The sequence below is a fragment of the Topomyia yanbarensis genome, chromosome 2 (genome assembly GCF_030247195.1).
Source record: "Topomyia yanbarensis strain Yona2022 chromosome 2, ASM3024719v1, whole genome shotgun sequence".
In the NCBI taxonomy this organism is placed as follows: Eukaryota; Metazoa; Arthropoda; class Insecta; order Diptera; family Culicidae; genus Topomyia; species Topomyia yanbarensis.
The window spans coordinates 286,052,824-286,076,729 of NC_080671.1; the positions used below are offsets into that span (position 1 = coordinate 286,052,824).

The 23,906-nt window shown below is 42.7% G+C and overlaps 1 protein-coding gene across 5 annotated transcripts in view; it reads right to left on the reverse strand.

The window, feature by feature from the left end:
- The window catches only part of LOC131683224 (uncharacterized), a 316,913-nt gene that overhangs the window by 129,187 nt on the left and 163,820 nt on the right, over positions 1-23,906 (reverse strand). For all 5 annotated transcript variants that reach the window (XM_058965057.1, XM_058965059.1, XM_058965061.1 and 2 more), the window contains exon 2: positions 5,243-5,395. In XM_058965057.1, the coding sequence (XP_058821040.1) occupies positions 5,243-5,395 (153 nt within the window). The remainder of the gene's footprint in view (positions 1-5,242; positions 5,396-23,906) is intronic.

Here is a 23,906-nt window from a genome sequence, read left to right on the forward strand (position 1 = left end):
CTCAACTGCATTCTTCGACACATCAATGAAGGAAGAGATTCGTGGAATCCCGGATCATATACGCCCGCAAGTTGCCTCCAATATGTTTTATAATCAATTCCGAGAAGTCGACTGTGACAATATATTCTACACTGACGGATCAAATCTCGTTGGGTGCACTGGTTTCAAGATGATAATATCACCTGTTCTTTCAAGCTTAATGATTCCGCTTCAGCTTACGTTAGCGTTACGTATTTTTTAGGGAAGACACAGGAGGCCCTGCATCGTTTATCTGAAAAATCTTACCACATATCCTTTATTTGGATCCCGGGGAATGACATCTTTGAAAGACCAATTTGCTTCAATGAAGTTTTCAGTGAGGACACTCAACTAATGACAAAACTCATGGAGCATTGAGGAACTTGGACGATGACTACATTTTATTATTTTGGAGGTATCAACGAAGCAGGGGAATGGATGAGGTTTAAGACTTCATTCGTGTAGTGTTAGAATCGATATAATTTGGTGACCATTCCAATAGATTTTTAGCCTCTGTGGGATTACGATTATAACGGTTCATATGAGAAATTCCAGTATGAACTTACTAACCAACCAACCAATCAAAAGTCAGAACCGAATGAAATTCAATAGCAGTTAATGGGATTACTGTATCTTTCATTTGAAATCAAGTTCGTAAAAGTCGATCAAGAATTCGCCGGGAAATCGGTGTGATATTAGTTTAGGAACTTAGCGAATTCCCCGGGGGCATCATGAACCGTCATAATCACAATCCAATCACTGTAAGTCGGGCTATCAACGAAATAGGGTGACGTTCTGACTAGTGAGATGGATGAGGGCTCATCTAACCTCTAATACCACAAATAGTTGCTTAATTCAAATAACTATTGTTTAGTACTATTCCATAATAACATTTATTGTCAAAACCTTATTCGGTTAAAATGATTCATTTGGTAGAAGCGCAGGTGAACTATTTTATCGACGATAGGAACAAAGTTGGTATTTTCCACAATCTGTACCACATTTGTAACACTTGAATACCTATATATTTTCAACTCTATCGATATGTGATATCCGAGATTTTGGCACATCATATCTCAACATTTCATGAATTTCAAAGACATTTGACGGCAAAAATACGTTTTTAACATTTTATGTGCTCTCCCCTTTGGAAAAATTTCAGATTCCGGCTGACATGGGAATTTCATGTATGACTGAACAATCCAGTTTATATTTCTGGAACCTTATAAGGAATCCAGACTCAGCCCTCCAGGCCTCGGTTAAAAAGTCGGTTTTTGGAGCAATTGCCTAACCTTTCTATGTGAGAAAGGCAAAACTATTGCTCCCACTCTTTTATATCGGATTGTATTCCGAGTTTTGAGATAGATTTTTCATAAAACATAAAAAATATTCCAGCACTGTAACCTTCTTGTTTTAAGATATTTATAATGTGAAAAAATAAATTGACACTGTCAAGCAAACGCAGCTGTACCTATAAAATAAGCGAACTGGTTAGGAAAAAATAATGACCCAACATTTTTAAATAGAGCATATTTCCGAAATATTTTGAGGAACTACAAAATTATTATCGTTTACTTCGTACCAATTAATTTTAACACATCCGCAAATAACTTGAATTTGGGTACTATCAACATTTTCCTCTTGAAAATGTGTTCTGCTACGGGAATAAAAGGAGCATCGTCTTATTCATATTACGGCTAGTCTGACTTAAAGTGCGTCTCGTTGTACACCAAAAACGCAATACATTAGGTGTAAATCTCTTTAGATGTTTTGCAGTTTTATGTATGCCGTTTTTACTTGAAGCGAGACTGAACTAAGTTTTAACCACAGCTGCTGTCAAAATGTTCAAAATGACAGCGATTGGGGTTGCAACCTGATTCAGGTTCGGGGTCAAGTAAAAGCGGCATTAGTTTATCGTCTTAGTTCGAAATGAGAGTTCCATAACGTTTGATTGTTATCTGAACGAAAGAACCTAAAATATTCATCCTTTTTGATACATATCAAATCAATAAGTTTGGACGATATTTGAAATCGTCAAGTTCCTTTTTAACCATTATCGAATCAACTTAATCGCATTTTCCGCCACAACCAACCTCTGGATTTGTGCTGTCGACGACTTTTCACAGCTCAACATAAATTTAGCCGGTTTTTTTCCAGCATTCGTACTAAATTTCATTCTGTTCGTGGTTGTGGTTCAAATTTCTTTCGCGCAACATTAAAACGACTATTTTCTTCCAAAATTCTAATCATCCTACTACAGCCACTCGCACCTATTATATTTAAATTTTTCAGTCATGTTTTCGAATACAGTCGTTAGGACTCTTGACACTAATGGTCCGTCCTATTCCAGGCACGAACGGTGCCTTACCGTTTGAACCATAGGGTAATGAAAATGATTCAAATGTATTTATAGGCATGCTGATAATAACGTACGGTCGCAATAATTGATATGATGCAAGACTTTTTCATATCATCATATTGGTTTACTCATGCTAACTATTTTACTAACCTTCGTATTTATTAAAGGAAGAATAAAAACCATCATCAATAGAAGCACAGCATTACATTATGATTATCAAAAACGAGCACTAGACCCACTGCGTTTAATTCGTATAGGGATCACTAGGATATAGGGTGATGAGCCTATTTGCGCCATGTTTCTATTATCACCCTACCCATTTGAAGCCGTTGGTTAGAGCAGTGTCTGCCATCTTTGTTCAGCGCATTGAGTCAAATGGTAGCGCAACAATAGGGGCACTCGATTCGAGTTTTCATTGTGCTCAAACACGAGAATTGTACTGTTTTCAACGCATTTGTGTTGTTATATTGGTTCTTAACAACGAAGCAAAGCGGTTGATGTCAATTTTTACGCATTCCATTGATTGTAAGGCAAGAAATTGCCGAATTATTGAGGCACCTTGCTTAGTTGGTGAAAATAGGCTCATCACCCTATGTGTCGGTTTTTCATTTTGCGCTTTGTGCGGAGGTTCGTCACCCCGACCCGCTCGAATTTTTGCGCTCGCTTTTTTAACCTGAATTTCACCTTAATAGTTGAAAGAATGGTCTAGAAACTATATAGGGTAAAGACTTAATTTTCGCCCCATTAGGGAGGGTGCCATATTTTTCTATTAATTACGCAGTCTACAGTCTATGAAATGCACATAAATTGGCATCAGTATCCTTGCTTCGTTCCCAAGAACCAATTTAATACCAAAAATGTCCTGAGAATGGGGAAATACTTCTGTTTGAGCGCCACGAAAACTCGAATCGAATGCTCCTATTTTCGCACTACCATATGGGCCAATGCGTTGAACAAAGATGGCAGACGCTGCTCTAACTAACGGCTTCAAATCGGTAGGGTGATAATAGAAATAGGGCGAAAATAGTCTCCACACCCTAGAACGGAATCTCGAGATTTAAAAAAAGTGCAATTATTTGGATGAGTGAAAGCTAGAAAATCGGATTTTGGAAAATTCCACGAAATGGGCTAGAAATTGAAATGAAAAAATATTTCTGACCTGTAATACATTGATAACACACAAAGCCGCTGCTACAGCAGTTACTGTGCACACATTATACTTGCAAGCCATTATTTTGAAAAACTATAAAAAATGAAAAAATAGAAATCAGCTTAAATGAAAACGAAATTTTCTTCTACCTCAAAATTAAAATAAATTTATTGAATAAATGATTAAAACCGATTACACAATACTAATAACAATTACGTAGTAAAACAACAACCGGTTTTGTCACGAGTCACATTTCCACTGACAGAACGAAATCCTCACGGAAACCGTACACTGGGGTACAAATGTACCCCATGCCAACTTCGACTCCTGCTTCCACGAAGGCCAAAAGCAAACTTGCTTTACCACCTTTTCCTACTCTTACTATGAACTCTAAATTGAATTATGGTTGGGGTCTCAGGTCCGTAAATTCCAAATTCTCGTCTTCAAGCGTCTCCAAAGATGGCGTGGGGTACATTTGTACCCCAGTGCAACGTTCTAGGGTTAAATGGGTCTTAGTAGAGATATTTCTGGAAGTCAGAATTTTAGATTGGCCTTTTCAGGGTTAAGCCCGCGTTCGAACTTTACGCAATAATTCTCTTCTGCGAGTTCCGTGGCGACTTTGGACAATGTTGCCCTTTGACTTCAACCGGACGAGGAATTCGATTAAAGCTAAAATATTATCTATTTTGAAATTCAATTAGTTTAAGCAACCATCCTTGGGGCCAAGGAGTCTGTTGGTGAAGGTACAACAAATAAACAATAAATAACAATAAACATCTCCCTTTGTTAAAATTAAAACAAACCGATGCAAGAGCATGGGAGGCATGTGTCTAGAAGCGGGTCACTGTGTACATCAACATGGGGATACCATCCCCTGGTTAGGAATGATCGACTCCGCGCGAAATTTAAATTTTGTAATTCATTTCTCGCATCCATAAAAATATTATGTTTGCAATTTCATATTAATTTTAGCGGTTCTAAAATAGGATATAAGGAAAAAAGCGAAAAAATGTAAAATTTCAATTTCGGGTGCATCAATTTTTAAATAAATTGGTTTCAAATTTTACAGGTGTTTGTTTTAGGCTAAAAGGAAACTTTTTCAGCCCAGCGCTCTTCGAGTTTTATGATGTTAAAAAAAGGCCAGACTATTAGTGACAGGACTCTAAGCCAGCGCCGAATTGACGCTAGCTCCAAAAACGGAGACTCAATTTGTGTTCCTGAGCAAACCCTAGTCAAGCGTGATGTCCCGCAAACACATTTTAAGCTGATGAGAACTACTGATATCAAAACATTTGTTTTGGCTTTGCATAAATTATTCTCCACTAAGGAGTAATATAGCATAGTGCGTCTTGTATCGACTTGCAGAGCCAAACCAAATGTTTCTAATTCATTAGTTGTCATCAACTTAAAATGAGTTCCTTTTCTTGCGGGACATCACAATTGACTAAGAGTTGGTAAGCATGGCTCCGTTTTTAACACCTAGCGTCAATCCGGCACTAGCTTAGTCCTGTTACTAAGTTAGTGTCGGATTCTGGTGAGACGAAGTCGAAACACAAATTCCATACCTAATTCCATCTAAGACTGTTCGTGTTTCGTATTTTTCGATTTTAGTGTTTCTTCGGTCCACCCTACTGTGCAATGTAGCAAATATATCGCTCATACGATATATCTCAGTATAAAACAAGCAAATCATTTGACAATCCAATTATACGTACATTCTTTGTTCTTATCCATAGCTGCTTGCAAAGGGCTGCAATCAATGATTGACTTGGGAGGCGAAGTTCGTGCAGTTTGTGAATCGCAATCCATTTCAGTTCTCTGATCTGCTCCTGTAAAAGGGAGTTGTCTATGTTCGCCGTCACCTGAAGCTTTATGAAAGAGAAAAAATAAGTTGTAGAATAAAGGCGTCATCTGGTAGTACTGGTTAGTCTTGGCAAGCTCCTGTCTAAAATATTTAGAAAATCGGGTTTTTATAAGTTTCATTTATTCAGCAGAAGTTCAGTAACAAATTTGCTAGAAAAAAAAACAATTCGTTTATGGATAACAAAAGTCGATAATAATACAAGGGTAGTAGAACCATCGCCGGTGGATCGCCATTATATGAAAATAACAGTTAAGTAATGAAAAAACAATTAGAGTCAGTCAACAAACCACTGATATGTGGCCTTTTTAAGTAAACATTCCAACTTTTAATCCATTTTTTTCAATTTACACGTTATACGTTAGGTAGACAACCCTATTTTCATATCTTTACAACGCAGCGTATCAATAACACCTTTTGGGCTTTATATTTGTTTAATTAAATGGTAATGCTTTCCATTAAAACAGCGACACGTATAAACGATCTAAACAGTGAAAGGACAAACATGACTTCATGCTTGAAATCTGGTAGAAAACCCATCTATGACCGCATATCACATTCAAATGTTATAATGCCAGGTACCAAATAAGTGGACAGATATTTTTTTGTTTATAAAGATAGGACCAAACCTGTGGGTGTTTGCTGGTAGCCTTATGAAACGTGTCGTAAAACTTCAAATCGCCATTTATTTTGAATCTCTCGATGGATCATTTCGAAATTCACTGAGAAGATGCTTGGATACTGTATCTTTCGAATGCCGTATGCCAAATTTATGGTCATTTTTTTAGTTAATAATGGTTTTAGACACACCGTGAGGGCATTCAAATACCACGTGTTCCGGTGTCTCTTGCACGTCCACACGCTCCAAGTAAAGGGGTGATGAAGCATGTCCAAACCGATGCAGGTGGAAGTACCCGGTGGAAGCATCCGTACCCGGACAAAAATGCGTCAAATGGAAGTTCACCTCTCCATGCTTCCTATGTACCCAAGCAGATACATTTGGGATGAGTCGGTGGGTCCACTGTCCTTTCTCAGCTTTGTACCACTCTTGCTGCCACTTAGCCAACGAGTCAGCACGGACCAGTCTCCTTGCATTACGTGCATTTCTTCGCTGGTAGCATTGCAGACAAAGTGATGCAGATGGGAATCATCCCGGCAATTAAGCATACCGCCTCCGACGATATCGTTCTGTAAGCACTCGTGACACGAATAGCCATTAAACGAAACGTGCTTATTGTCAACTTCGTCTGGTTCCGCTTTGAGTTCAGTGCAGCAGCCCAGGCCGGTACGCCACACCTCAGTATTGAGGATGAGACACCCGCCAGAAGACGTCTCGTGCTGTGTGCTCATCTTGTGTGATTCGGCATGATCCTTGCAAATGCGTTAGTTATCCTCGCAGCCTTCTCACATACATAGCCAACATGGCTGTTATAATTTAACCGATCGTCGACTATCACACGCAGGTGCTTCATCGCACGCATCGATGGGACGGATTGTCCCTAGACGCTGATCTCGACACGCTGGATTTTTTTTTACAATTGCTGACCAGAACTATCTCGGTCTTGTGGTGAGCCAGCTGCAACTTGACGTTAGCCATCCAGGTTTCCACGATGCCGTCAACATCTCCACCTCCACAAGGGTCTTGCCGGTTATCGTCAGGACAAAATCATCTGCAAATCCAACGATCTCAACTCCCCTGGGCAGTTCCAGCGTTAACACTCCATTGTACATTATATTCCAGAGCATTGGGCCGAGTATGGAGCCCTGAGGTACTCCCGCCATGACCCAAATCGACATCTGCCCCACGTTCGTTTCATAGACCAGTACTTGGCTTTGGAAGTAACTTTTCTGAACCTTACATGGAAAGCCCGGAACCCGCCTTCTGTGCCCCAGCTAGCATTGTTGAACGGGTTCTTCACGTCTATCGTTAATACGGCGCAGTAGCGACTACCCCTTCTCTTTTGCTTCAATGCTCTCTCCGCGCTCGCGATAACTGTGCGGATCGCGTCCAGCGTCGACATCCCTTTCCAGAACCCGAACTGCCTCTACGATAGTCCGTTCTCACCTTCAGCGTAGGTCGTCAGCCTGTTGAGGATGACCCTTTCTAGGAGCTTACCAAGGGAATCCATCAGGTATATAGGCCGATACGATGCTTGATCTCTTGGTGGTTTCCCTGGTTTTAGCAGCAACACCAGCTTCTGGATCTTCCATCTATCCGGAAAGTAGCCATCGTCCAGGCATTTCTGTAGGACCTGAACATGCCTGGAAACGCCAGGATCGCAGTCTTCAGTGCCACGTTGGGGATATCATCCGGTCCGGGAGCTTTCTTTGCTTTCAGCCTTTTTGCCACAATAAGGAGCTCGTCGTTGGAAACTCGATTGTCACCAGCATTTCCACCATCTGCATCAACGTACGGTGTAGGCAGCCATGCGGTTGGGTCGTGCTTCAGGAAAAGACCCTCCACGATAACCCTTGATCCTGACCAGAACGACACGGTAAGCATTGCCCCAGGGGTTCGCGTCTACTTCTCTGCACAGCTCCTTGTAGCAGATGGACTGCCTCAAATCTTGCTCTCTTCTTCTGGTTTTTGGGTAGGCAGTTCGGTGGATGCAGAGCCTATCGCTCCACCAGTCGCTACTGTTTCCGACAGTTCATCGGCCCTCGTTCCGTTTCCTGTCCGTTGTCAATTGCTATAGCCAGTATGCCGTGATCAGGATGTTACTGGCGTCGATCCTGATGTGCCGGTTGGCACTCCGGTCAGGCTAGAGTGTTTTTATTGCTAAGATCTTAGATTATTGGAATAGGATCTTAGCAGAAGCGGCACAGGCTCGTTTCGTCCAAGCTGCTTTAGGAGTTATGGCTTTTTTGAAGGTTTAGAAGAGCCCAATTAAAACCCCACCATATCCTAGCAAAACTCCCCAACTCTCAGTATGGCTAGGGGGCCATTAAGCCCCTATACTCCTGTCCTTCCTGTCCCTGCTGCCCCGTTGTATATATGTGTGTATGTATGTTTGTATGTATGTAAGTATGTACATTTTTATAGCAAAGTTAAAAAAGGTTCAAATGCCTGACCTGTAATGTATTGGCACTGCGTGGGGCTCACGACTTACGTTCGTGCCTAACCACTAAAAACAATCCTTACTTTTCACACCCTTCTTTCCCACGGAACTATGACAAGGTATTACTTCGTGGGGGGATCGTCCGTGAGTCATTCAGCTCCCGGCCTTATCACGATCTACTTGGATAGCGCCCAACGCTGAACTCACCCTACTCCGAGCGATAGTTCCTCGACGGAGAAATTTCCCCCGGCACCGATACCCGCTTCCTTGACCCATTTAGCTCCCAGCTCTGTCGAGATCACCTCAGATATCCTACTCCGACTGAGAGCTCCCCGACAACGGAATTTCATTCGTTACCGGTATGTTTCGTGAGCCATTTAGCTCCAATTCAATCGGATAGTCCACGGCGACGAATCTACCCTACCGTGAATTTCCAGGCGGTAGATTTCACCCGATGCCGATGTACCTTTCTGTGAGTCATTTAGCTCATAGAAAGGTACATAGTAGACGGACTACTCGGTCTGGTCCCCGGCGGTGGACCTAGCCTACTCAACGGGCCAGCCAGTAGGTGCTGAGGTTCAACCAGCGATTCCGAATGAAGTGTAGCTTCCTGCTCACTGGCGCCCCAACGACCCACTGCTCCCGGTCTGTACTCGGTCTAATCCCTGGTAGGTGTCGAGGTCGATCCGGCGATTCCGTTGAATCCTGACGTCCTGTTCACTGGCGCCCCGACGACCCGAACCCGTTGCTACATCGCGTATTAGCTACAACTTGACGTTAGCCATCCAGGTTTCCACGATGCATGTTGTCTCGGCCGTCAACATCTCCACCTCCTCAACGGTATCGCCGTTTATCGTCAGGACAACAACATCTGCAAATCCGATGATCTCAACTCCCCTGGTCAGATCGTGTTAACACTCCTTTGAACATTATATTCCAGAGCGTTAAGCCGAGTATGGAGCCCTGAGGTACTCCCACCGTGACCCTAATCGACCTCTGTCCCACGTTCGTTTCGTAGACCAGTACTCGGTTCTGGAAGTAACTTTTCAGGATCTTGCACAAATAGCCCGAAACCGGCATTCCTTGCTGCGCTACGGCAATAGCCCCCCAGCTAGCACTGTTGAACGCGTTCTTCATGTCTATCGTTAATACGGCGCAGTAGCGATTACCCCTTCTCTTTTTCTTCAATGCTCTCTCCTAGTTCGCGATGACTGTGCGAATGGCGTCCAGCGTCGATATCCCTTTCCGGAACCCGGACTGCCTCTGCGATAGTCCGTTCTCACTTTCAGCGTAGGTCATCAGCCTGTTGAGAAAAACCCTTTCCAGGAGCTTACCGAGTATTCAGCAGCCATATAGGCCCATACGATGCTGGATCTCTTGGTGGTTTCCCTGGTTTTGGCAGCAACACCAACTTCTGGATCTTCAATCTATCCGGGATGTAGCCATCGTCCAAGCATTTCTGTAGGATTATCCTGAACATGTCCGGATCACAGGATCACAGTCTTCCGTGCCACGTTGTGGATACCATCCGGTCCGGGAGCTTTCTTCGCTTTCAGCCCTTTTGCCACTATAAGGAGCTGGTGGTTGGAAACTTGATTGTCGCCTGCATTTCCACTGTCTGCATCAACGTACGGTGTAGGCGGCCATGCGGTTGGGTCGTGCTTCGGGAAAAGACCCTCCATGATAATTTTCAGTTTGTCGGCGCACATTTCGCCTGGCGTCATTGAACCCTTGATCCTGGCCATAACGACACAGTAAGCATTGACCACAGAAAGGTCCTTGTCGAAGTCTTTTATTTTCCACATCCGCTCGCCAGTACTCAATCTCGGCGTTACCGTACAATTTCGCCGACCAATGATGTAGTGGATCGCTTGGTGGTCACTATGTGTGTACTGCTCACTAACTCGCCAATTCATGTTATCCATCAGCGACGCGCTGCAGAATGTTACGTCGATGATATATTGCCGGCCGTCTTTACCGAATGTGCTAGCGGAACCAACGTTGCACAGCTTTACGTCCAGCTTTGCCAGCGCTTCCAATAGGCTGTAACCTCTTGCGTTGGTCAGCCTGCTACCCCACCCCACATCTCAAGCGTTAAAATCTCCTCCTGCTCTGGTGTCCACCGTGGAGGAGCATAACAGCTACACACGAATACGCCGTTGATCTTGGCGATCATTAAACCTTCGTGAATGCCATCCACCACATCTTGAATAGGGAAACTGCCGCCATCCCTGCACTATCCACCACCCAGTTACCGTTACCTGGAGAAACACGATACGGCTCTGAAATAATTGCAACGCCGCACTTCGTTTCTGTTGTTGACTGCCTTAACAGTTACTGTGCAATGTCACAATGATTGAGATTAAGCTGGGCTCCATCATCATTGGCCTACCTGTTTGCTTTGACGACTAGAGCGTCTCCCATATGCTTCTGCTGGCGTGTCCGAAGGTTATCTTTCTTCTTTTTATTTTTTCCTCATTTTCTTTCGGTTTTCATCCTCTCATATGCGGTTTCTACGGTTCGTAATTTACTCTGCGATTGTCGGCTGTTTCGCTGTTCTTCACCTAACTTCTTGGGCTTCTTCGGTTCCTTCTTTCTCTCCTTGCGTTTCCCTTATTCTTTTCACAGAACAAGAATACCGGTTACCGTTTAGCGTCTCATAGGTTTCTGCTTCGGCTATCTCTGTGATCTTCAGCGTCCTTTCGGCATTTTCAGCTCGCTCTAGTAAGACCATCTGTTCGCATTCGGCTGCTGCTACGGCTGATTTGGGGCCGTGCACTAATTACGTAAGGCTTTTTTTAGAACGTTTCAACCTCCCCCTCCCCCCAGATAAGAGTTCGTAAGATTTTGGTGAACTCCCCCTCCCCCCTACGCAAGATCTTATCATGATTTTCGTAATTAAAAAATCATTTTTAATTAATTAAATATTAAGATTGCGAAAACGACACTTATACAATTATTACAAGAAATTTAATGACAAAATTTAACTGTAATCATCAGCAGTAATTTAATTTGCATCTCAATTTTTCTCAGTAGAAATTTCAGAATAACTGTTGGGAGATATTCAGAAAATCTGACTTGGTCCACATAATCTGCTTCGCTATATTCCACGTCGTTTGAATCTATTTTCTTGTGATGTAAAACCTCTTCTGGCGTGAATTTATTCTGAGTTCCAACTGTGACGCTTATCGTACGCGTAGCTCCGACATGGCCATCTTCGAATTTTCTTGAAGTCAAATGCAGATCACACTCTGGAAATATTCGGTCTACAAGATCATTGACAATCACATGATAGAACATTTCCCGGATACCTAGCGAAAGCGAAAATTCAACAAAATTCCATAACTAATTTAGCAATTATATCCTTCCGCAAAACACTTCCATTCTAGGTCCGCCCTTCCTTGACCATTATGTACAATACGTGCTCGTTTTGGATTTACATCATGTTTAAGGCAGAAATAAGAAATATCCGCCCAAATCCCTCTCCTCCCGTTATCCTTCCTTCCTTCCTTCCTTCTGCGGCTGTTCGCCCATCTAAATATGGAAGCTGTTCTTCAATGTCAGCTTCTTTCACCGAACAGCCTAGACAAGCCGTGTAGTGTCGGTAGTGGTTGTTTCAACCGGCTAAGAATTACACTACGGACTACCTGTTTCAGTGGTAAAAATCTACCAAACAGGGAACCCCAATTCCACAGTGTCATGCGACCCGTGCTATGGGTAAAATTGTTGAGGGGGTTTAAAACATTCTCAATGGCGAACGGAGCCTGGGAAGAGTCGGGCGAACTCCCCAGTATGCTACATTACGCAGCGGAACGTTCACTCTACACAACGATTTTTTTCACCGATGATCCACTTAATTTTGCCGAATTTTTGTTGGCTGGGGGTTTGCTGAGACTCTCGGCTGATGGTAGTTCGGTGAAGTTTTGTTGAGTTTCGATTATCAAATTTCGATGTGTACAGATGAACCTGCCCAGAGGCCGTGTGGTATCCGGCCTAGAATTGAGCCACTGGAGTCCTGCTGCCATGTCGTAGGAGGCGACTGAAAGTAGGAGACCCTGAGTCAAGGTGTAGTTCCGTGCCGAGGACTTAATGACTGGAGGGTCTAAAATATGCCAGTCGCGCACGGAGCATTTTGGGTTTTGCCCTTACTGTGTTATGCGAATCTCTGACACAGTGGACCATTATTTTCTTCGCAAATCGTGGGAATCAAATGATCATGTCCCATTTAAACCTGATATGGCTCGCTAAATGCGTTAACATCCCAACTCGCTTGGTGTTCTCTAGTTGTTGTGCAATTTGTGTTGGAGATGAAATGTACAGTTCTCTAATCAACAATGGTTAGAATAGCACAAGTCAATCTCCAACATAAACGTACAGCAACTATGAATTTATCTCGACTCATGCAGGAAGGTAAAGCTTCCATAGCATTGGTTCAAGAACCGTATTTCCATAAAGGAAACTTCTATTTTAGAAAGTTACTTAACGCTGCCTTCATTGCTTACAACAAGACAGGCATGACTAACCCACGTGAAATGCCTCGTGCTTGCATTCTTGCAAATAAGGCTATTGACGCGTGTCTCATATCGGAGCTCACAACTCGCGATATCTGTGTTGTCACAGTTACATTGACTGTCGGAAACGTAGAAAAAAAATTAAAGGGCTGTGTACAGGACACGACCACGGTGACATTAAAAATATAGCTTTTTTATCTATCACACATATCGACACACGTTCTTGTTCACTCGCCTGTTTTCATATGTTACAATTTGCTATATACCCTCCCCATTAAAACATAATTTATTGAAGGTCTTTTAACGGTAATCTATTAATTAATCAAGTATCTCACTAGGTGATTGGCATTATTTGGCTGATCCATCTAGTAAAAATGGGCTGGTCTGTCCAGAAAATATATTCAAAAGAAAAGTTCCATATTGAGAGCTGTGATGAGGAAACCCACGCCCGCCAACGGAAATATACAGATTCTCCATAAATTATGAAATTTCATTTTCCATTTAAATTTTCAATAATGTACTAATGAACTTAAGTAAACAATCTTAAGTGTAAGTATTTCTTGATCGATTAGTGGTGGAAAAATGAAATTATTTGATAAATTACATTGTTATGCAACGTTCGCACTACCAGTTAAAACGGGTTTTTATGCTATCTTGGTGACATTTTTCTTGTTGCTAATTATTAAAACGTGTTATAACTCTGTAGTGTAAACGTTGTATTACTAAACCAATTCTGCAGCGTTTTATGTTATATAGGTGTTTTATGTGGTAATAGGACTGACATAATTATATCTTCAGTACAGCGGTTTGTTTCATAATTTAAAACAGATTTATTTTAAAATTTAAATTAGTATACCCAACCGTATTTGTTGTATACCTTAAAACGCAATTAGAACTGTGTTTTAAATACATAGGGTAGGACAGATATTCTGACTGGTTAAACTGGGAAAACAATTTTAAGTCCAGTAACGCTTAAGACATGGCTTGAATTTGAATCGAAAAAGAACACCCGCTGCAACTGCTGCTGGGACGGTAAGTTCTGTTTTAAAATTTTCCGTTGTGTGCAGTACGAAACAAAAGTGTTTGAAATTAGAAAACAAAAAGTTCTGCTGGGAATGTGATTGTTTCCGATGCAATTACACTCAGATTTTTCACGCAGGGGATACAGGCCGTGTAAATGAAAACCGCGTAAATTTAAAAAAAAACGTGTTAATGAAAACCGCGTAAATTTCAAAATCCGCGTAAAAAACCTGAGTGTACTCTCCTATATAAAATACTACGCTGCTGAACAGTGCAATAACTACAGAAGCACGTTGTCAGATGCCTTACTGATAAAAAACATATAACCGAAATATGAAACATGAAAACCAATTGGCTCTTTACCCTACGCAGTTACAAAGCGCCGTAAACATGGATTAACAAGTTACAACGCACACGCATGCATAAAAATAAATATATTTTTTTCAAACGCAACACTCTTAAGCAGCACACACCGTATTGAATTAAATCAAAACCACCCCGCCCACCCACTTTGCAAATCATTCTGTGACACCATGCTGGTACCCGACAAATCCGCACACGGCCACCGCTGCCGAAAATGCATAGCGTTTACCGCTTATTGTAGTGCCCAGACGCTGCAGCCATGATCTTACCCGTTCGACATAAGAACAAAAACTGATTCAAACGGGTACGCGTCACCTCTATTTATAAACTAACCGTATATGGTTTAGTCACTTAGGTGCGAGTGTGTGCAAATGCCAACGTTACCGAAAATCGATAGCGCTTATTGCATCGCCCGGAGACGACGTTGCTCGTGTGGGATAAGAGCAACAACTGATTTAAGCGGACATGCGTTGCTTCTATTTATGACTTTTCGTGTTTCATTGAGCAACTAAGCTGCCCTCTTTTGACGGCTGTGTCTGAGAAATCTGCCTCACGAATGGTATTTTTCCCGTTTTTTGTGAACTTTTTAATTTTACCAATTTCCAAAAGTCTACTTTTATTGGGGAGATATTAAATTATTACCAATATTTAAGTTAGGTGTTTCTGAATCGGTTGGTGTATGAATGATTAAAATCCATCTAGTAATATCGGAGTTATAAGCGTGCAAACCTTACATAGTTTCGTTACATGGGAGATAGTTTAGATTTTAGAATGACACCTAGCCCCAGATAGTGGAGTAAGACATTTTTAATGTCAAAAAATATATATATTGTTCAGCATACCTACCGCCTAACGAATCATCTCCTTCTGATGATTTCAAAAGCGTTGTATCATATTGTAGCAGAAATGGGCTTCCGCTCATTATCGGCAGTGATGCGAATGCTCATCACATCATTTGGGGCAGCTCAGACATCAATCTGAGAGGCTCTGAACTGATGGAGTACATAAGTAGTACAAATCTTCATATTCTGAATGTGGGAAACCGACCAACTTTTGCGAGGTCTGGGAGGGAGGAGGTGTTAGACATAACACTTTGCTCTGATAGAATTGTGCATGAACTGGGAAATTGGCAGGTTCCAAATGAAACTGAACCGTCTCTATCCGATCATAAATATATATTTTTCGATCATTTTGATGTCACCTTCAATGTGGTGACATATCGTAATCCTAAATCTACAAACTGGGACCTCTTTTTGGAAAACTTGGCGACTAAATTTCATGGATATTTTCCAACAATTAGTCAACTAGACGACTTAGATGACGTCGTGGATACGACAAACTCATTCATATTAGCATCCTACGAAGAAGCTTGTCCACTTCGTACTGTTAAATCGACTAGGGGAACCCCTTGGTGGAGGGCTGAGCTTGAAAGAATGAAGAAAGTTATGAGAAGAGCTTGGAACCGGCGTCAGCGTGATGACTCCAGGGCTTTCAGGTCAGCTCGTAGTGCATATAAGAAATGTCTTAGATCTGCAGAACGGGTTGGCTGGCAAAGCCTATGCACTAATGTCTCTAGTCTGAACGAGGCTAGCAGATTAAATAAAATTCTCTCCAAATCGAATGATTTTCAGATGAACTCCTTGAAAGAGATGGTGTTTATGTGACGGACGAAAAAGATGTTCTTAATTGTCTCTTCGACACACACTTTCCAGGTTGTATCGATCCGGAGTTGAACAATGTTCACAGATCTCATTCTGGTGATTCGGACTCGTGGGCGTTAGCACGCACATTGGTTTCCACTGAATCGGTCAAGTGGGCAGTTGACAGCTTTGCTCCATACAAATCACCCGGAAAAGATGGAATACTTCCCGTGCTACTGCAAAAGGGATTTGATATTCTTAAACATGTCTTGAAAAAGATTTTGCTTTCCAGTCTTGCTACCGGGTATATCCCGAAAGCATGGCGAGAAATAACTGTTAGATTTATTCCCAAAGGGGGGCGCTCAAGCTATGAAGAAGCCAAGAGTTTTAGGCCTATCAGCTTAAGTTCTTTTCTTCTGAAAGCTTTGGAACGGATAATCGATCATCACATCAGGAACGTTAGTTTAGTTGAATATCCACTGCACAAAATGCAACATGCATATCAGTGTGGGAAATCTACGATCACTCTGCTTCACGATGTTGTTTACAACATTGAGAAAGCCTTCTCGCTCAAGCAATCTAGCTTGGGTGTATTCCTAGATATTTAAGGTGCTTTTGACAATGTGTCCTTCCAGTCTATTCTGGAAGCGACGCGCGGTCATGGGATACCTGCATGTATCTCAGGTTGGATAAACGCAATGCTTAGTAACCGCATACTTTGCTCGTCACTGCGACAGGCTGAGATACGGAAGTTGAGTATTTGCGGTTGTCCTCAGGGCGGCGTTCTGTCACCTTTGTTATGGAACTTAGTAGCTGACGGCTTGTTGAAGAAACTCAATGAGCTTGGACTTCCAACCTACGGGTTTGCTGACGATTACCAAATACTAATTACTGGATTTTGCATCGGAACAATCTTTGACTTAATGCAACAGGCATTAAGAGCTGTCGAACAGTGGTGTCGACAAGTTAAATTATCAGTTAACCCAAGCAAAACTTCAATGGTTCTTTTCACGAAGAAGCGAATAACAACCGGGGTTCGTCCCTTGCAGTTCTTTGATTCTGAGCTACTGTGTGCAGATCAAGTCAAATACGTTGGAGTCATATTGGATTCCAAACTGAATTGGTCTGCTCTCATTGAGTTCAGAGTCAAGAAAGCGTGCATGGCCTTCGGGCAGTGCAGACGAACTTTTGGAAAGACCTGGGGTCTCAAACCTAAATACATCTATTGGATTTACACGACAATTGCACGTCCAATACTGTCATACGGATGCCTTGTGTGGTGGCAGAGGGGAGAGGTGGTGACAGTCCAGTCAAAGCTAAACCATCTGCAAAGAATGGCGCTCATGGCGTTGACTGGTGCTTTCACCACGACTCCGACTGCTGCTCTTGAGGCACTTCTAAATATCAAACCATTACACATACACTTAAAACAAGAAGCACTATCATGTGCATACAGACTGCAGGTTACTGGGCTTTGGAACAGTAATCATGTTGATCTTGCTACCAGTCATACACGATTGTGGTCACAAATGGTTACATGGGGTGAAGATATTCTTGCTCCCAGCGATATTACACTCACTTGTAGTTTTCCTTACAGGACATTCCATGTGAAGATTCCCTCTCGAGAGGAGTGGTTGTCTGGCTTTATGGAAAGACAACAACAAACGCAAGTGGTTTGTTATACTGACGGTTCTCTGATGGAGGGACGTGCCGGTGCTGGTGTCTACTGTCGTGAAATGAGATTGGAACAATCTCACTCACTAGGTAGATACTGTACTGTATTCCAAGCAGAAATCTTTGCGATTATGTGCGGGGTGCAATCGGCCCTTCAACTGAGTTTGTCCGGCAGAGTTATAAACTTCTGCTCCGATAGTCAGGCTGCAATCAAGGCCCTTAGCTCAGACAAATCCCGGTCCAAGCTAGTGATCGCGTGCCGAACCCAAATCGAAGAACTAAGCATTGTCAATACTATCTACCTTGTCTGGGTGCCCGGACATTGCGGTATTACTGGAAATGAATGGGCTGACGAACTGGCCAGGGCAGGTTCAGCGATTGACTTCGTTGGTCCTGAGCCCGCGCTGCCAATTTCGACAAGTTGGATAAGGGAAAAAATACGGTCCTGGGCTTCGTCCGAGCACCGAAATTATTGGAGAAATCTACAAACGTGTCGCCAAACAAAGGCGTTTCTAGAACAACCATGCCCAGTGGTTTCGAAAAATCTCTTACATTTTTCGAAGCTTCACTGCGGCATGCTGACCAGGGCTTTAACCGGCCACTGCAAACTCAATTATCACATGGCAACTATTCAGCGCGCTGAGTCTTTTTCATGTGATCTTTGTGAATCCGACTACGGAACCTCATATCATCTGATATGCAACTGTCCAGCGGTAGCGCAATTGCGATTTCGAGTCTTCAGCCGTCCTTATATAGACGAAACCATGTTTGGTCGACTGAAACTCAGAGACATACTAAAGTTTCTTATCCAATGTGGTAAAGAGCTTTAGGCTTATTCGCAGGCAAGTTGAACTACTTGTGAGTTTAACTTACCTGTTGTTTATTTTTGTTTTGTGCTGTTATTTTTCCCTCCCTTCCAATTCTACTTCCCCACATCTCCTTGTCCTTTCCTTCCGCTCAGGAAATGATGAAAACACACGACAAGGCACAAATCCCCGACTACGTCCGGGGAACGTGCCATTTGAGCCAATATATTCTGATTCCTGATTCCTGATTCCCCCCAGATAAGAGTTCGTAAGATTTTGGTGAACTCCCCCTCCCCCCTACGCAAGATCTTATCATGATTTTCGTAATTAAAAAATCATTTTTAAATAATTAAATATTAAGATTGCGAAAACGACACTTATACAATTATTACAAGAAATTTAATGACAAAATTTAACTGTAATCATCAGCAGTAATTTAATTTGCATCTCAATTTTTCTCAGTAGAAATTTCAGAACAACTGTTGGGAGATATTCAGAAAATCTGACTTGGTCCACATAATCTGCTTCGCTATATTCCACTTCGTTTGAATCTATTTTCTTGTGATGTAAAACCTCTTCTGGCGTGAATTTATTCTGAGTTCCAACTGTGACGCTTGTCGTACGCGTAGCTCCGACATGGCCATCTTCGAATTTTCTTGAAGTCAAATGCAGATCACACTCTGGAAATATTCGGTCTACAAGATCATTGACAATCACATGATAGAACATTTCCCGGATACCTAGCGAAAGCGAAAATTCAACAAAATTCCATAACTAATTTAGCAATTATATCCTTCCGCAAAACACTTCCATTCGAGGTCCGCCCTTCCTTGACCATTATGTACAATATGTGCTCGTTTTGGATTTACATCATTTTTAAGGCAGAAATAAGAAATATCCGCCCAAATCCCTCTCCTCCCGTTATCCTTCCTTCCTTCCTTCCTTCTGCGGCTGTTCGCCCATCTAAATATGGAAGCTGTTCTTCAATGTCAGCTTCTTTCACCGAACAGCCTAGACAAGCCGTGTAGTGTCGGTAGTGGTTGTTTCAACCGGCTAAGAATTACACTACGGACTACCTGTTTCAGTGGTAAAAATCTACCAAACAGGGAACCCCAATTCCACAGTGTCATGCGACCCGTGCTATGGGTAAAATTGTTGAGGGGGTTTAAAACATTCTCAATGGCGAACGGAGCCTGGGAAGAGTCGGGCGAACTCCCCAGTATGCTACATTACGCAGCGGAACGTTCACTCTACACAACGATTTTTTTCACCGATGATCCACTTAATTTTGCCGAATTTTTGTTGGCTGGGGGTTTGCTGAGACTCTCGGCTGATGGTAGTTCGGTGAAGTTTTGTTGAGTTTCGATTATCAAATTTCGATGTGTACAGATGAACCTGCCCAGAGGCCGTGTGGTATCCGGCCTAGAATTGAGCCACTGGAGTCCTGCTGCCATGTCGTAGGAGGCGACTGAAAGTAGGAGACCCTGAGTCAAGGTGTAGTTCCGTGCCGAGGACTTAATGACTGGAGGGTCTAAAATATGCCAGTCGCGCACGGAGCATTTTGGGTTTTGCCCTTACTGTGTTATGCGAATCTCTGACACAGTGGACCATTATTTTCTTCGCAAATCGTGGGAATCAAATGATCATGTCCCATTTAAACCTGATATGGCTCGCTAAATGCGTTAACATCCCAACTCGCTTGGTGTTCTCTAGTTGTTGTGCAATTTGTGTTGGAGATGAAATGTACAGTTCTCTAATCAACAATGGTTAGAATAGCACAAGTCAATCTCCAACATAAACGTACAGCAACTATGAATTTATCTCGACTCATGCAGGAAGGTAAAGCTTCCATAGCATTGGTTCAAGAACCGTATTTCCATAAAGGAAACTTCTATTTTGGAAAGTTACTTAACGCTGCCTTCATTGCTTACAACAAGACAGGCATGACTAACCCACGTGAAATGCCTCGTGCTTGCATTCTTGCAAATAAGGCTATTGACGCGTGTCTCATATCGGAGCTCACAACTCGCGATATCTGTGTTGTCACAGTTACATTGACTGTCGGAAACGTAGAAAAAAAATATATATATTGTTCAGCATACCTACCGCCTAACGAATCATCTCCTTCTGATGATTTCAAAAGCGTTGTATCATATTGTAGCAGAAATGGGCTTCCGCTCATTATCGGCAGTGATGCGAATGCTCATCACATCATTTGGGGCAGCTCAGACATCAATCTGAGAGGCTCTGAACTGATGGAGTACATAAGTAGTACAAATCTTCATATTCTGAATGTGGGAAACCGACCAACTTTTGCGAGGTCTGGGAGGGAGGAGGTGTTAGACATAACACTTTGCTCTGATAGAATTGTGCATGAACTGGGAAATTGGCAGGTTCCAAATGAAACTGAACCGTCTCTATCCGATCATAAATATATATTTTTCGATCATTTTGATGTCACCTTCAATGTGGTGACATATCGTAATCCTAAATCTACAAACTGGGACCTCTTTTTGGAAAACTTGGCGACTAAATTTCATGGATATTTTCCAACAATTAGTCAACTAGACGACTTAGATGACGTCGTGGATACGACAAACTCATTCATATTAGCATCCTACGAAGAAGCTTGTCCACTTCGTACTGTTAAATCGACTAGGGGAACCCCTTGGTGGAGGGCTGAGCTTGAAAGAATGAAGAAAGTTATGAGAAGAGCTTGGAACCGGCGTCAGCGTGATGACTCCAGGGCTTTCAGGTCAGCTCGTAGTGCATATAAGAAATGTCTTAGATCTGCAGAACGGGTTGGCTGGCAAAGCCTATGCACTAATGTCTCTAGTCTGAACGAGGCTAGCAGATTAAATAAAATTCTCTCCAAATCGAATGATTTTCAGATGAACTCCTTGAAAGAGATGGTGTTTATGTGACGGACGAAAAAGATGTTCTTAATTGTCTCTTCGACACACACTTTCCAGGTTGTATCGATCCGGAGTTGAACAATGTTCACAGATCTCATTCTGGTGATTCGGACTCGTGGGCGTTAGCACGCACATTGGTTTCCACTGAATCGGTCAAGTGGGCAGTTGACAGCTTTGCTCCATACAAATCACCCGGAAAAGATGGAATACTTCCCGTGCTACTGCAAAAGGGATTTGATATTCTTAAACATGTCTTGAAAAAGATTTTGCTTTCCAGTCTTGCTACCGGGTATATCCCGAAAGCATGGCGAGAAATAACTGTTAGATTTATTCCCAAAGGGGGGCGCTCAAGCTATGAAGAAGCCAAGAGTTTTAGGCCTATCAGCTTAAGTTCTTTTCTTCTGAAAGCTTTGGAACGGATAATCGATCATCACATCAGGAACGTTAGTTTAGTTGAATATCCACTGCACAAAATGCAACATGCATATCAGTGTGGGAAATCTACGATCACTCTGCTTCACGATGTTGTTTACAACATTGAGAAAGCCTTCTCGCTCAAGCAATCTAGCTTGGGTGTATTCCTAGATATTTAAGGTGCTTTTGACAATGTGTCCTTCCAGTCTATTCTGGAAGCGACGCGCGGTCATGGGATACCTGCATGTATCTCAGGTTGGATAAACGCAATGCTTAGTAACCGCATACTTTGCTCGTCACTGCGACAGGCTGAGATACGGAAGTTGAGTATTTGCGGTTGTCCTCAGGGCGGCGTTCTGTCACCTTTGTTATGGAACTTAGTAGCTGACGGCTTGTTGAAGAAACTCAATGAGCTTGGACTTCCAACCTACGGGTTTGCTGACGATTACCAAATACTAATTACTGGATTTTGCATCGGAACAATCTTTGACTTAATGCAACAGGCATTAAGAGCTGTCGAACAGTGGTGTCGACAAGTTAAATTATCAGTTAACCCAAGCAAAACTTCAATGGTTCTTTTCACGAAGAAGCGAATAACAACCGGGGTTCGTCCCTTGCAGTTCTTTGATTCTGAGCTACTGTGTGCAGATCAAGTCAAATACGTTGGAGTCATATTGGATTCCAAACTGAATTGGTCTGCTCTCATTGAGTTCAGAGTCAAGAAAGCGTGCATGGCCTTCGGGCAGTGCAGACGAACTTTTGGAAAGACCTGGGGTCTCAAACCTAAATACATCTATTGGATTTACACGACAATTGCACGTCCAATACTGTCATACGGATGCCTTGTGTGGTGGCAGAGGGGAGAGGTGGTGACAGTCCAGTCAAAGCTAAACCATCTGCAAAGAATGGCGCTCATGGCGTTGACTGGTGCTTTCACCACGACTCCGACTGCTGCTCTTGAGGCACTTCTAAATATCAAACCATTACACATACACTTAAAACAAGAAGCACTATCATGTGCATACAGACTGCAGGTTACTGGGCTTTGGAACAGTAATCATGTTGATCTTGCTACCAGTCATACACGATTGTGGTCACAAATGGTTACATGGGGTGAAGATATTCTTGCTCCCAGCGATATTACACTCACTTGTAGTTTTCCTTACAGGACATTCCATGTGAAGATTCCCTCTCGAGAGGAGTGGTTGTCTGGCTTTATGGAAAGACAACAACAAACGCAAGTGGTTTGTTATACTGACGGTTCTCTGATGGAGGGACGTGCCGGTGCTGGTGTCTACTGTCGTGAAATGAGATTGGAACAATCTCACTCACTAGGTAGATACTGTACTGTATTCCAAGCAGAAATCTTTGCGATTATGTGCGGGGTGCAATCGGCCCTTCAACTGAGTTTGTCCGGCAGAGTTATAAACTTCTGCTCCGATAGTCAGGCTGCAATCAAGGCCCTTAGCTCAGACAAATCCCGGTCCAAGCTAGTGATCGCGTGCCGAACCCAAATCGAAGAACTAAGCATTGTCAATACTATCTACCTTGTCTGGGTGCCCGGACATTGCGGTATTACTGGAAATGAATGGGCTGACGAACTGGCCAGGGCAGGTTCAGCGATTGACTTCGTTGGTCCTGAGCCCGCGCTGCCAATTTCGACAAGTTGGATAAGGGAAAAAATACGGTCCTGGGCTTCGTCCGAGCACCGAAATTATTGGAGAAATCTACAAACGTGTCGCCAAACAAAGGCGTTTCTAGAACAACCATGCCCAGTGGTTTCGAAAAATCTCTTACATTTTTCGAAGCTTCACTGCGGCATGCTGACCAGGGCTTTAACCGGCCACTGCAAACTCAATTATCACATGGCAACTATTCAGCGCGCTGAGTCTTTTTCATGTGATCTTTGTGAATCCGACTACGGAACCTCATATCATCTGATATGCAACTGTCCAGCGGTAGCGCAATTGCGATTTCGAGTCTTCAGCCGTCCTTATATAGACGAAACCATGTTTGGTCGACTGAAACTCAGAGACATACTAAAGTTTCTTATCCAATGTGGTAAAGAGCTTTAGGCTTATTCGCAGGCAAGTTGAACTACTTGTGAGTTTAACTT